Raw genomic sequence first — 14,755 nt, 5'->3', positions numbered from 1 at the left:
CCGGCTGATTTTTTTGATTTATTGTAGAGATGAGGTCTTGCTGCCCAGGTGGGTCTTGAATTCGCGGGCTCAGGCAATCCACTCCCCTCTGCCTCCCAAAGGCGTGGGATTACAGGCTGAGCCACCGAGCCCAGCATGCCATTATCTTTATGGAAAAAAGGTAATGGGAAATAGGTTAGTGAGGACAGAGTTTGTACATCACCTTCTGATATAATTTGATTACGAATTACTGGGGAGAGGTTGTGAGATCAAGTTTTGTCTTCTCTCTCCCTCTCCCTCCTCTCTTCCTTTCTTTTAAACTTAAAATGGGAGATAATGCAGCATGGCTATTGACAGTGATATTCTAGTATAGCAGTGATTCTTAGAGTTTGGTCCCCAGACTTACAACGTTAGCATCACCTAGGAATTTGTAGAATGCACATTCTTGGGCTCCATCTCAGATTTGCTGATTCAGAAATTTTGGGGTAAGGTTCAGCAGTCCGAGTCTGTGTTTTGCCAAGCCCTCCATGTACTTCATATGTTTACTAACATTTGCAAACCACTGCAGTATGATGAAATGTCATATTATTATGTTATAAATTTCACTAATTGTGTATATTTTCTCAGATATCTGAGTTAAAATATTATTCTCTGTTTGCCTAGGTCAGATGCAGAAACAAAAAGGGTTTTGGAAGAATTGACTGAAAAACTTAATGAAGCCCAGAAACAAGAAGTGGTGAGAACTCTGTTCATGAAAAGTTTTATTTTGTATGTAGATGGCAGGAGAGTGGCTGGGCTGGTCATAGTCACAGTGAAGTTTAAGAGGGTTTAACCTTGTTGGTGGTATAAGTCATTTTGTCTAAAAATACATTCTTGTATTTTTACAAGTGCTTATAAAATGGATCACATGGTAACTCTATTTTTAATTTTTTAGAAACCTCCATATTGTTTTCCATAATGGCTGTATCAATCTTTGTTCTTTCCAACTGTGTATATGAGTTCCCTTTTCTCCATGTTTTTCCAGCATCCGTTATCTTTTGACTTTTTGACAATAACCATCCAAATAGCAGTGAGGTGTATCTCATCATAGTGGTTTTGATTTCCATTTCTCTGATGATGAATGATATTGAGCACCTTTTCCATATACCTCTTTGTGATTTTTGTCTTCTTTGGAGAAGTGTCTTCTTTCAAGTTTTTTGCCCATTTTTTAGTTGGGTTATTTGTTTTTCTACTGCTGAGTTGTGTGAGTTCTTTGTAAATTTTGGAAGATTAGCCCTTTATCAGATACATGGTTTGCAAATATTTTTTCTCAATTTGTAGGCTGCTGTTTTATTTTGTTGATTATTTCCTTTGCTGTGCAGAAACCTTTTTGTTTGATGCAGTCTCATTTATTTATTTTTGTTTCTGTAGCCCTAGCTTTTGATCTGAGAGCCAAAAATCGTTGCTAAGGTTATCGTCTAAGAGCTTTTCCCCTATGTTCTCATCTGGGAGTTTTATAGTTTCTGGTCTTACATTTAGGCTTTTAATTCATTTTGAAATGATTTTTGTGTACTGCATAAGAAAAGAGTCTAATTTCATTCTCTTGCATGTGGAAATTCAGTTTTCACAGCACCATTTACTGAAGAGATTATTCTTTCCCTGTTGTGCCCTGTTGGTGCCCTTGTAAAAAACTACTTGACCATATATGTTTGGGCTTATTTCTGGGCTCTTTATTTTGTTCCACTGATCTATGTGCCTGGTTTTATGTCAGTACCATACTGTTTTGGTTACTATGGTTTTGTTATATACTTTTCAATCAGAAAGGGTGATTTCAACTTTATTATTTTTTTATTTTAGGGTCTCCATGCTTCCACACAAATTTTAAGATTAAAAAAAATTTTCTATGACAAATGTTATTGGGATTTTTATAGGAATTATGTTGAGTCAGTATATTGCTTTGGGTAGTATGGACATTTTAACAATATTAATTGATCTGATCATGAGCATGGGCGATCCCTTCATTTATTTGTGTTTTCATTAATTTCTTTCATCAATGTCTTGTATTTTCATTGTACATACTTTTCACCTTCTTAGTTAAATTTATTCTTAGGTTTTTTTCTGATGCTATCATCAATTGGGTTATTTTCCCAATTTCTTTTTCAGTTGGGTTGTTATTTGTGTATTAAAATGCTACTGATTTGTGTGCCCATTTTGTATCCTGGAGCATTACTGAATTCTTTTATTAATTCTAAGTTTTTGTGTGTGGAATCTTTGGGATTTTTTATATACAGGGTCAGATCATCTGCAAATAGAGATGATTTTACTTCTTTTCCAATTTGGATGCCCTTTATCATCTTCTTGTCTAATTTCTCTTGCTAATACTTCCTGCTAGTATTAATACTGTGTTGAATAGAAGTAATGAAAGTGGGCATCCATGCCTTGTGCTGGATTTCAGTTTTTTTCCCCTTTGACTATCATGGGAAATGACTGTTGTTAGTTTTTCATAAATGACTTTTATTATGGAATAATAGTTGACAGTTTTTATCAAGAAATTATGTTGGATTTTGTTGAATACTTTTTCTGCATCAGTTGAGGTGATGATGTAGTTTTTGTTATTGATTTGCATATGTTAAATCAGCCTTGAATGCTAGAGATAAATCCTACCTGGCCATGAAGTATTATATTTTTGATATGTCATTGGATTTGGTTTGCTAATATTTTGAGGATTTTTGCATCAATCAGAAAGATTGTTCTGTAGTTTTCTTTTCTTGTGATTTCTTTATCTGGTTTAGGTGTCAAAGTGATGGGGTTTCATGAAATGTATTTGGATGTATTACCTCTAGCTCCATTTTTTTTTTTTTGAATAGTCTAAGAATCATGGATATTAATTCTTGCTGCTTTTAAAAACTGTCTTTGACTTTTGACCTTTGATTACATAATGTCAAGGAAGGCTGCTTGGGTTGTATCTGGGAACTTTTGTGCTTTGTAGATTTGGATGTCTGAATCTTTCCCAAGACTTGGAAAGTCTTCAGCAATTATTCTGTTCAATAGACATTGTGTTCTTTCCCCTGTCTCTTCTCCTGAAATTCTCATGATGTGAACATTTGCTCACTTAATGGTGCTTCTTAAGTCCCATAGGCTATCTTAACTCTTTTTCATTCTTTTTTTTTCTTTGACAGAGTCACTTCGAAATACTTATCTTCAAATTCACAGATTCTTTCTTCTGCTTGATCTACACTGCTGTTGAAACTCTCAATTTTATTTTTTATCTGATTAATAACTTTTTTTGGCTCCAAGGTTTATGATTGTTTCTATTTTTTTGTGTATGTGTGGCAGCTATCTCTTTGTTGAATTTCTCATTCAGAAGCTAAATTGTTTTCCTGATGATTTTTATTAAATTATCTATTTGTATTCTCTTTCATCTCACTGAATTTTTGGGGGTATTATTCTAAATTTATTTTCTAGGAATCCATACATTTCTGTTTCTTTGGGGTTAATTACTGGAAATTATTGTGTTCCTTTGGCAGTGTCATGTTTCCTTACTTTATTATGTTTTCTGTATCCCTATGTTGATGTCTGCTTATCTAGTGGTACGGTAGCCCCTTCCAAACTTTTGCAGAGGAAGACTATTAAAGAGTGACTTTTACAGAGGAAGACTTTTACCTGCAGATAGGCCTGAGGTTGCTGGTTCAGCAGGGTGCAGTGGGTCTAGTTCTGTGTGGGTGCATTGTACAGACTTCATACAGCTTCTTCAGTTGTGATCAGTGTTAGAGATGGCTGCGGGAGCTTCAGTGGTCTAGGCTGAAGGAGTTTGTGGCAGTGATGGTGGCTGTGTAGGTTATAGGCAAGGACTTTATGGATTCTCCTGTTTTTGTCTTCCTCATGGTGGGGGATCTTAGCTGAGAGGATCTTTCTTAACGTTGGATCTGATATGGCTCACAGTGGCACTGGGATCCATAGCACAGTTATTCAGAGTGGCTATCGGGTCAGATTCTTGGGTTCAGGGTCTTGCAAAACTACTGTAGCACCTGGGACTTGAGACATAGGTTCATCCTCCAAGGCATGAGTGAATGCAGTTCTTCTACTAAGCCAAGTTTTGTTGCTCTGGGATGTAGCTGTGGCTCTTACCTTGGAGGGTAGGGTACCACACTCAGTGAGGAAGGGGTGCTCCAGAGGCTTGGTCCCTGGGAAACAGGGTACAGCCACAATTCGGGATCCAGGACCAACAGGGTACAGTAGCAGCTTGGACTCCAGGAGATGAGTAATCACGCAGTGGTGACTATGTGCCCTGTAATGGTGGAGCATGGCAGTAGCCCAGGCTTTGTGGGGACAGGTGTAGCAGCAGCGAAGACCCAGGAATGGCCAAACACCACTGTGGTTTGGTCTCAAGGGGTGGGGAGAAGTGCAGCAGTGACTCCACTCTTTGGAGAGGTGGGATGCCTCAGTAGCTTAGACTGTGGGAGGCTAGTCGGTTAAGGTAGGCATGATGCTCTGGCTGTAGGGCTTGGAGGGTAGGTGGCATAACTCAGTCAAGACTTTGATTCCCTGGGATGCAAGGCACTGCTGAAGCATAGCTACATGGGTCATTGGCACGCCTAGGTCCCTTAGGATGTGGTATTATGTTACCTGTGATGCTAGGAGGTACAAATACTCTAATATGCTGGATTATTGAAGCCCCTGGGAGGTAGGGTGTTGTCTTACTTGTGTGTGGTATGGAGGGAGACTTCTCTGGTGTTCAGGAGGCCTGAAGTCCCTTTGGGGCAGGGCTCAGCTGTGCCACCAGGGGTGCCAACTACTTTGGTATGTAGAAGGTTTGAGATCCTCAGGTGGCAGGGTGCCACATATGCTCTGGGTCTGGGGGCATGAATGCTCCAGTGGGCCAGAGTCTGAGGTGCCTGGGGGTGGGTTGCTGCCTTGGCTATGGCACTAGGGGTGAGACTGTGCTCCAGTAGTTCCGGTAGTTCAAAGGGTGGGGTAACACTTCAGCTCGGTTCTAAGAGGAGGGTGCACCAGTGACTAGGATGCAGTTGGCTTGGTCCTAGGGGGTAGGGCTGATCCCAGCTGAGGGATGGGGTGATGAAGGCAAAATATTTCTCCCTCTTCTCTCTGCGGGCGCCTGGATTTTTGTGCTGTGCAGGATTTCTGTTACTACTTTATTTTCAGTTGCACTCCTTTAGTTTTTTGGGGCAAAATATAGTTGTTTGTTGCTTTGGGTTTTCTTATGGGGGAGAAGCTCCTATAGTTAGGAGCTTTTTAGTTGGCCATCTGGCTGCTGTCACTCCAATAAGTTTTATATCTTATAAATTTTTAAATAAAATTTATTTCTTAAATTTGGTATCTTTTATGTCACTTTATAGGGTATCATTAAATACATTTTTAAATTCAGTATGACACTCATTCTTTGATTCAGAGAATTCATTACATTTAATGTAAATATTGATATCATTTATATAAATCCACTACCTTACTGTTTGCTGTCTGTTGGTCATACTTATGTTTCCGTTTTCACTTTTTTCTTGTTCTTTGGTTTTATTGGTTTTCATTTTTCTGTATTCCACATCTGTTAGCTTTCTAATTATACATTTTAAAAATTCCTTTGATGATTAACCTAGGAATTAACACATGTATTCATATTCTTGATATATCAAACCTCATATAAATTAATATTTTAACTCTTCCCAGAAAAGGCAAGGATCTTAGAAACAGCCCAACTCCATTAACCCCACTTTTCACTTTTTGCTAGTTTTGTCACGTATTTTAATTCTATATTTAGTTGAACCATAGAAGACATTACTATTATTTTATACAATAATTGTTTCTTTAAGTTTACCCTTATATTGAATATTCTTTGTTCTTCATTCCTTTCTGAGTATTTCTGATTCCACATTTGCCTTAAGAACATACTTTAAAATTTTCCTAGAGTGAGTGTGCATATGCCTGAAAATATCTCTTTTAGAATTTCCTTTAGAGTGGGTCATTTGTTGATAGCTCTTCTCTATATGGTGTCTTAAATGTCTTTATTTCATTTTTTTTTGTTGTTGGAAGAAATCGTCATTGGATATAAAATTCTAGATGTGCAGTTTTTGTTTTCCCATTTTGAACTTTGAAGGTATCGTTTAATCATTTTTGGATTCCATTGTTTCTATTGAGAAGTCAGTTGTTTGTCTTATTGATGCTTTATTTTGAAGGTAATATACATTTTTCTCTAATTGCTTTTGAGATTTTCTTCTTAGTCTTTTTTAAAAAACAGTTTTACTATGATGAGCTTAGTTGCGTTTTTTTTTTTTTTAATTTGTTTTTTGATGCTTATAGTGTCATTATCTCTTCAATAATCACTTTTGCCTTATTCCCTGTGTCTCCTTTCAGGACTTCAAATTTCATATAATGTTGAACTTTTCACTTTTTATCCCCTTTGTCTCTTTTATTCATTTCTGTCATTTTAAAATTGTTTCTTTATTCTTTATTTTGAATATTTTCTTCTAACTTTTTACTTAGTAACTTAATCTCTCTTTAGCAGAACTACCCACTGTTTTTCATTTTTAGTTATTGCATGTTTCTCTTTCATTTGATTGTTTTGGCCTTTGCTTCCCCCCATCCTTAATCTGCTTATCTGTGTCTCATAATTCTATTATCTAGATCCCCTATGAGTCTGTTTCTATTGTCTGTTTTTTCTTATTTTTCTTGTATTCTTGGACTTTGATCACCTTGTTTTGGCCTACTATTTATTTTTGATGATCTAGTTACTTTTGTTTGATGATAGAAAGTCTATTTCATTTTCAGCAAATAAAATTAGAATAGATAATTCAAGGCCTAGGACATTATTATGTATGAAAATATAGACATTTACCTTTGGTTATAGACTGGGGCTAGTAGCTATCTTGGATTACCTTATTATTTGCTGCTGAGTTATTTGAAAGTTAGACTTCAGTGCCAAGTCTTAAGTATTACTGGTTTACCCTTCCTGCTAGTTTATAGCACTTTAGGATTCTAGTCCAAAGGCTGAGGGGGTGATTAATCATGGATCTTTTACTTGGAAGGCTCTCAAGTCCATTTTTTTCCCATTTAACCTTACAAATCTGTAAAAAATTGTTCAGCTTCTCAGCGTCTCATCTGCCTTTTCTTTTTTTCTTTCTTTCTTTCTTTTTTTTTTAACAGGTGCTGCAGCCACAGCTGCACCTGCAGCACACTGGGCTTCAGGTATCAGCTGCCTTTTCTGAAATGAGCTGATATTTCAGGGGGCAAGTAGTCCTAAAAGATGGACTGTTTTCTCTGTGTTCTTTTACTGCATCTTGTTCTTGTATTTCCTTTTTTAAAAATTGTCCAGTGTTTTAAAACACATTTTTTATTTTAAATAGTCTCTGTAGCTTTTCCAGTTATTTTCATCTGAATTATCTAGTCTGTCATTTCTGGAAATGAAACTCCCTGCCACTTTTTACATACATCAGATTTTATTGCTATATTTGCTATTTCTAATGCACATGATAGAATTATGAAATTTTTCCACTGTTGCATGAGGCTTCTTTTACTTGCTGCATAGATATACAACTTGTGAGCATGTTTGTCAAAGCAAGAGCTTTGATCTAAACTCAGATATCCTTAATATTCTACTGAGGTCCTATTTGGTTGTACTGTTGTGTTGTTTTCTTGAAACTGTTACGTAGTTGGAGTGCTTAGAATTTGAGGTTTTATATTAATTTTCATAGTGTACTTTATATTTGTTTAGTTTCCCCTTTCACCATGTGGCAAGATAACCCACAAAACACATTTGTAATTTTATTTGGTCTTCTTTCACATAGAAAATAAAACTATTAACTATTATCTTCATATACTCTAGAGTTTGAGTGTGTGTTTAAAGTATAACCACTGAGCAAAAAGTTAGCAGTTAGCTGAATTCAAAGAAAGCCCAAACTTTTTTTATTATCATTATTGCTGTGTAACAAGATTTACTCCACATCACATAAAGCTATCATATAATGCTCAAATGGCTGTCACACTTCACTGGTGCTCAACTCATTGGTGTAATTAGTATATACAACTTGCTAGTTGACCCAGCTGTCCAGCGTGTCTAGCTTATTAGGATACAACCTTTTATATTATCTAAACCCAGGAAATTGTACTCACCTAATTGTGTACTCAGTTGAATTGTTTATGTGACAGTTCCTCACATCCAGTTGTGGTGTTGCAGCTTGTTTTGTGCTTTCTGTATCTTGCTGTTAAAGTAACGTTGTCTCATAATTGCACAGAGGGCATCTCAGACCTCCTGTGGGTGTGTGTATTTCTGATTAAGAAATAGTCGTTTAATGCAAAAATTAAAAATAATATTTTTGAATTTTAGAAGATCTTCTGAAGGCCACATGATGTTTGTTTTCAGAGATTAATGTAGATTTTGTGACTCACTTATTTCAACTGAAGTCAACATTTACATTTTATAACTAGTTGACGTATTGTATGGTATTTGTGAATTCATGATAACCTGCTGTCAGAGAAGATGCAGTTTCATTATTTGAGTGTTAAGCTTCCTAGAGGCTGCAGCTGTTTCCACCATTGAGATTTAAGTTTAAAATAAAATTACCAAAATGATGCATATTTACTTTGGAAAACTTAAATATTGTACAAATATATAAAGTGAAAATAAGAGACTGTCCTATCCCCTACTAATTTCACTTTCTACTGGTGCCATTATTAATCACATTTATTGGGTATTATTCTGAGGCTACAATTTTTATCGTACATTTTCTCAGTAAATAAAATATATCTTGAAAGTTTATGGCACACATTTTTCTTTGAGAGACAAAAAGTATTGCTTGTTGTCATACATGCCAAAATCTGATTTGTTAATCTTTTGTGAACCATAGATTTTTTTTTTTTCAAATTGCTCACTGGAAAAGAGTAGTTATTGTTTATAGCATGATGCTATGTAAAATATTTTCTGTTAACACTTATAGTAAGCAATCGATATTGCATAGACTTAATGCCATGGAAGAAATTTCAGTTTATTAGTTGTTTAAATTTTACCCAGTTGAGGTGTGATATCAGTACATATTAAGTTTGCTTATTTATGGAGATACAAGTCAATTTTATTTTAGTTTTCTAGAGAAGAGTCACTATTAAAAATAAAAATGTAAACATGGATCCACCTGTTCTGAAAAGGTTGGTCATTAATAGAATTTTAAGAATTCTGTCAACACTGCATTTAGGATTACATGGTTCTTGCAATACAACAGCAGGATATATAAAAAATATTTACTTAAATGATTTTAAGCCACCAGGTTTTGTTAAAGACCCAAGGAATCAACATATTGGAAAGCCAGAATACAGCTTGTTAAACTGAATGCTTTTGCTTTTCTTTCACCTTCTTTTGTTAACTACTAGCCTTAAAAGCCATTCTAATTTTTATTTTTGTTAGTTTGCTATTTTTATAACTATATAGAGAGATTAGGACTTTTAAAAAAAAATTTCAAACAAAGTTATTAGAGAAAGAAGGGAGAGTTGGCATGGTCGAAATAAACTGCCAGAACTTTTTGATGACTTAGTAGTTAACTTAATTGATAGGGACACTGATAACCATGAATTTATTGGTATTAGGATATTGCTAGTGTTTTCCCCTTAGATCTCAGAAATAGAATAACTAAGAAGTACTAATAAATGAATTCTTTAAAATAATTCATATTATTGGGAATTATCACTCAAAAGTTATAAATATATGACATGGCTTTAGGTATCAGAGTCTATTTAGGACCATTTTTTCTTGTTCTTTCTTTGGTCTTCCCTGTCTCAGGAGGTGACATCACATTCCATCTGTCATCTTAAGGTAGTCACCTAGGATTCATCCTAGATCTGTTTCTTTACACCACATTTCCAATCCATTACAAAATCCTATCCTTTTAATTTCTGAAATCTCGCTCAATGCCATCTACTTTTAATACTACTGTTCAAGGTACCATCACTTCTCAATAGGTTTACTGACGTGGCTGCCGTTAAAGTTGGTCTCTCTTCTCCCATACTTGCCTATATCTATGCTCCTCACAGTAGCCAAGTTTTTTTTTTTTAAATTGACATTATATTGAATTATTCCCTTGTGTTTAAAAACCCTAATTAGGTTTCTTCTGTTCTAAATTCCTTGCTGTGGTCTATAATGCCTACATTATTTGGCTTTCTCTATTTTCTTTGAAATTGTCAAACTCATTTCTATATCAGGTTTTTGTTTTTTTTTTTACAATGTCTTCTCCTTATCTGCCCAATTTTGTATTGCTGACTATCTCTTTTACCAATATTTTATCATTTTTAGTGTACAACTCTTTCGACTCCTTGATTAAATTTATTTATTAGCATTTTGTTTTTGATGCTATATTAAATTAGGTTTTAAAAAGTCTTTTTTTGGAAAGCTTGCTGTTACATATAAAAATGCTACTTATTTTGTATGTTGAATTTTGATTCTTGCAACTTAATAAATTTATTAGTTCTAACAGTTTTCCAATGGAGTCTTTTGGGTTTTCTATATATAAGATCATGTCTTCTCAAAACAAGGGCAATTTAACTTCTTCCTTTCTGATTTAGATACCTTTCTTTTTTTTTCCTTGCCTAGTTTCTCTGGCTAAGATGTACAGTACTATATTGAATAGATGTGTCCAGAGTAGGTATCCTTGTCTTGTTCTTGATCTTTGAGGAAAAGCCTTCATTTTTTCACTGCTGAATGTGATGTTAGCTGTTGGCTTGTTGTATGTGGTCTTCATTAATGTTGTGGTATCTACCTTCTTTGCCTAATGTTTTTAAAAGCTTCAGTTGTAATATTTCTTCTTTTATTTGTTTGAGTCGCTATTCTTTTTTTCTTATTTAGTCTAGCTAACATTTTATCAATTTTGTTTATCTTTTCCAAAAACCAACTCTTAGTTTCATTGGTCTTTTCTATTGTTTTTCTAGTCTCTACTTCATTGCTTTTTGCTCTGATCTTTATTATTTACTTCTTTCTGCTGACATCAGCTTAGGTTGTTCTTTTTTAGATTTTTTTAGCATACAGTTAGATTGTTTCAGATCTTTTTTCTAAAAGTAGGTACTTACTGCTATAGACATCCCTTTTAGAAGTGCTTTGGCTGCATTCCATAAGTTTTGGTGTTTTGTGTTTCCTTCTGCATTTTTATCAAGATATATTTTCATTTTCTTTTTAGTTTTTCTTTAACCCATTGGTTGTTCAGGATTGTGCTGCTTAATTTACATTCTTTGTGAATTTAAAAAATTTTCTTTTCATTGATTAGTTTCATACCAATGTGGTCTGAAAAGATACTTTTCTTCTTAAATTTGTTAACATTGGCTGGGCTTGGTGGCTCAGCCTGTAATCCCAGCAATTTGAGAGGCCAAGGTAAGTGGACTATCTGAGTCCATGGATTTGAGACCAGCCTGGTCAACTTGGCGAGACCTCGTCTATACAATAAATCAAAAAAATTAGCTGGGCGTGGTAGTGCACACCTGTAGTTCCAGCTACTTGGAAGGCTGAGGTAGAAGGATTGCTGGAACCCAGCAGGTCAATACTGGGGTGGCCATGAGTGTGCCACTGCACTCCAGCCTGGGCGATGGTGGAGTGAGACTCTAACTCAAAAAAAAAAAAAAAATTGTTAACACTTGTTTTATGACCTAACATGATCTATCCTGGAGAATGTTGTGTGTACACTTGAGAAGAATATATTCTGCTACTATTTGATGGAAAGTTCTATATATGCTTGTTAGGTTCATTTATTCTAAAGTGTTGTTCAAGTCTGATGTTTCCATATAACCTTTCTGTCTAGATGATGTTGAAAGTGTGATGTTGAAGTTACTTACTATTATTGTATTTCTGTCTAATCTTTTCTATTAACATTTGCTTTATATATTTAGGTGCTTGATATATATCAGGTGCTCTGATGTGGAGTGCATATATATTTACAATTATTTTATCCTCTTGATGAATTGATCCCTTTATCATTATGTGACTTTCTTTGTTTCTTTTTATAGTTTTTGACTTATAGTCTATTTTGTCTGATATAAGTATGGCTACTTCTGGTTAGTTTTTTATTTGTGTGAAATATATTTTAACAGTCCTTCATTTTGAATCTGTTTGTGTCCCTAAAGCAGAAGTGAGTCTTTGTAGGCAGCATATAGTTGCATCATTAAAAAAATATATTTTTAGCTACTCTGTGTCTTCTGACTGGAGAATTTAATCAATTTATATTTAAAACAATTATTTACAGGTAAGACTTACTATTGCCATTTTCTTAGTAGTTTTCTGACTGTTTTGTAGTTCTTTCATTGCATTCTCTCACTTGCTTTCTTTCTTTGTGATTTGATGATTTTCTGTAGTGGTATGCTTTGATTCCTTTCTCTTTGTCTTTGAAATATATACTAGAGGTATTTTTCTTTGTGATTACCATGTGCTTACATAAAACATTTTATAGCTGTCTACTTTAAGCTGATAACAACTTAACTTTGACCATATACAAAGACTCTATGCTTTAATTTCTCTCATATTTTACATTATGATGTCACAATTTAACTCTTTTAAATATTGTGTATCTATTAAAATCATTGTTATATGGTTATATTTATTTTTAATATTTTTGTATTTCACTTTTATATTCCAGTTAAAAGTTATTTAAACACTGTCATTACAGTGCTAGAATAGCTTTATTTTATTTATTTAATATACATTTTTAAAAAATAGGGACAAGGTTTTGCTATGTTACCCATGCTGGACTTGAACTCTTTGGCTCAAGCTATTTTCCTGCCTCAGCCTCCCAAAATGTTAAGGTTACAGGCATGAGCCACCATGTCTGACCAAGAATATTTTTAATTTGAGTATCTTCTTACTTTCACAGTGAGTTTTATAATGTCATATGTTTTCATGCTCAAATATTCTTTCATTTCAACTTGAAGAACTCCTTTTAGAGTTTTTTTAAAGGCAGAATAATGGTGATTAACTGTTACAGCTTTTTTTCTGTCTTGGGATGTCACTTCTCCATTTCAGAAGGGAAGCCTTATGAGGTATAGTATCCTTGGTTGGCAGATTTTATCCTCCAGGACTTTGAATATGTCACTTCATTCTTTCCTGATTTGAAAGGTTTCTGCTGAGATATTAACTGACAGTCTTACAGCAATTTCGTTGTATGTGATGAGTTATTTATTCTCTTGCTGCTTTCAACATTTTCTCTTTGTTTTTGCCTTTTGAGAATTTGATTAGTATGTGTCTCAATAAAGATCTCTTTATATTTAGTATATTTGTTATTTGGACTTCATGGATCTGAGTGTTCATTTCCCTTTCAGGACATAGTAAGTTTTCTGTCATTAAAAAAAAAATAATAAACCCTTTCTCCTATATCTTTTCTTTCTCTGTTTTTTTCTGGGACTTCTATAATGAGTAAGTTGTTTTACTTGATGGTAACCCATAAGTTCCATAGTCTTTCTTAACTCTGTTTTCTTTTTATTCCTCTAACTGGGTAACTTCAAGTGACCTGTCTTTGAGCTCTCTGAATCTTATGCTAAATTCAGTCTGCTTTTCACGGTGTGGAATTATTCACTTGAGTCATTGTGTTCTTTAGATTCAGAATTTGTTCATTCTTTTTAATGACCTCTATCTCTGTTGAATTTCTAATTTTGTTCATGTATTGATTTTCTGATTTTGTTAGCTGTATAATTGCTCCCCCTTATTCATGGTTTTGCTTCCCACCATTTCAGTTTTTTGTGGTCAACTTATGTCTGAAAATATTCAATGGAAAATTCCAGAAACAAATGCTTCATAAGTTTTAAATTGCATGCCATTCTGAGTAGAGGGATGAAATTTTGTACTGTCTTACTTCAATTATCCTGGGACACGAATCATCCCTTTATCCAGCATATCCATGCTATATATACTACCTTCCTATTAGTCATTTAGTAGTTGTCTCAATTATTAGATTGAGTTTCACAGTATCACAGGGCTCATGTTCAAGTAATCCTTACTTTTGCTAAATAATTAGGACTTTGAAGTGTAGGAGTAGTGATATTGGCAATTGCATATACCAAAGAGAAGCCATAAAGTGCTTCCATTAAGTGAAAATGTGAAAACTCTCAACTTAACAAGAAATAAAACAAATCATATACTGAGGTTGCTAAGATCTGTTGTAGGAAAACTTTTCTGTCTGTGAAATTGCCAAGATGGAAAAAAAATTATGCATAATATATATAGGATTAGGTATTATCTTTGATTTCAGGCATCCATTGAGGGTTGTACAGCATACACCCCAGGAGTAAGAAGGAACCTCTGTATTCTCTTGTAGCTCATTGAACTTATTTGAGAAGATTATTCTGTATTTGTTAGGTGGTTTGTATCTCCTTGTCTTTGTAGTTGGTTGCTGGTGCTTTATTTTATTCTCTTGGTAGTATCATTTTTTTCTGGCCATTCATGATCCTTGTCGCCTTGGTTTCTGTGCATTTGAAGAAGTAGACATGACGTCTTCTAGACTTTGCAGACTGGCTTTGGCAGGGAATTTCCTTAACTAGTGAGTCCTGCAGATTTTTGGTAGGCTCTCTGACAGGGTCCATATGTGGGCTTGCTGCCAGTGCCCTCTTGGGGGCTGGCTTTGAGCCTGGGTCAACTGGTGGGCTGACCTAACACATGGGTCCACAGGGCCTCGCCTGGTGCCTAGGTTCATGGCTTTGAACGCAGAGCCTGTGTGCATTGGGGCAGACTGGGACTTTGGTTTTTTGGGAGAAACTTGTATTCTGGATCAGGGGCTGCTTGGCACATGGATCTGCAGGGAAGGCTTTAGTGCCTGGGTTCTTAGGGATGGGC

At 34.9% G+C, this 14,755-nt stretch overlaps 1 protein-coding gene across 1 annotated transcript in view; it reads left to right on the top strand.

Moving 5' to 3' along the window:
• The window catches only part of CEP128 (centrosomal protein 128), a 148,226-nt gene that overhangs the window by 46,874 nt on the left and 86,597 nt on the right, over positions 1-14,755 (top strand). The window contains exon 8 of the mRNA XM_008057192.2: positions 643-715. Within this exon, the coding sequence (XP_008055383.1) occupies positions 643-715 (73 nt within the window). The remainder of the gene's footprint in view (positions 1-642; positions 716-14,755) is intronic.

Source organism: Carlito syrichta, unplaced genomic scaffold (genome assembly GCF_000164805.1).
Source record: "Carlito syrichta isolate Samal-C Ts95f unplaced genomic scaffold, Tarsius_syrichta-2.0.1 Scaffold302860, whole genome shotgun sequence".
Lineage (NCBI taxonomy): Eukaryota > Metazoa > Chordata > Mammalia > Primates > Tarsiidae > Carlito > Carlito syrichta.
This window is presented reverse-complemented; position numbering and strand designations above follow the sequence as displayed.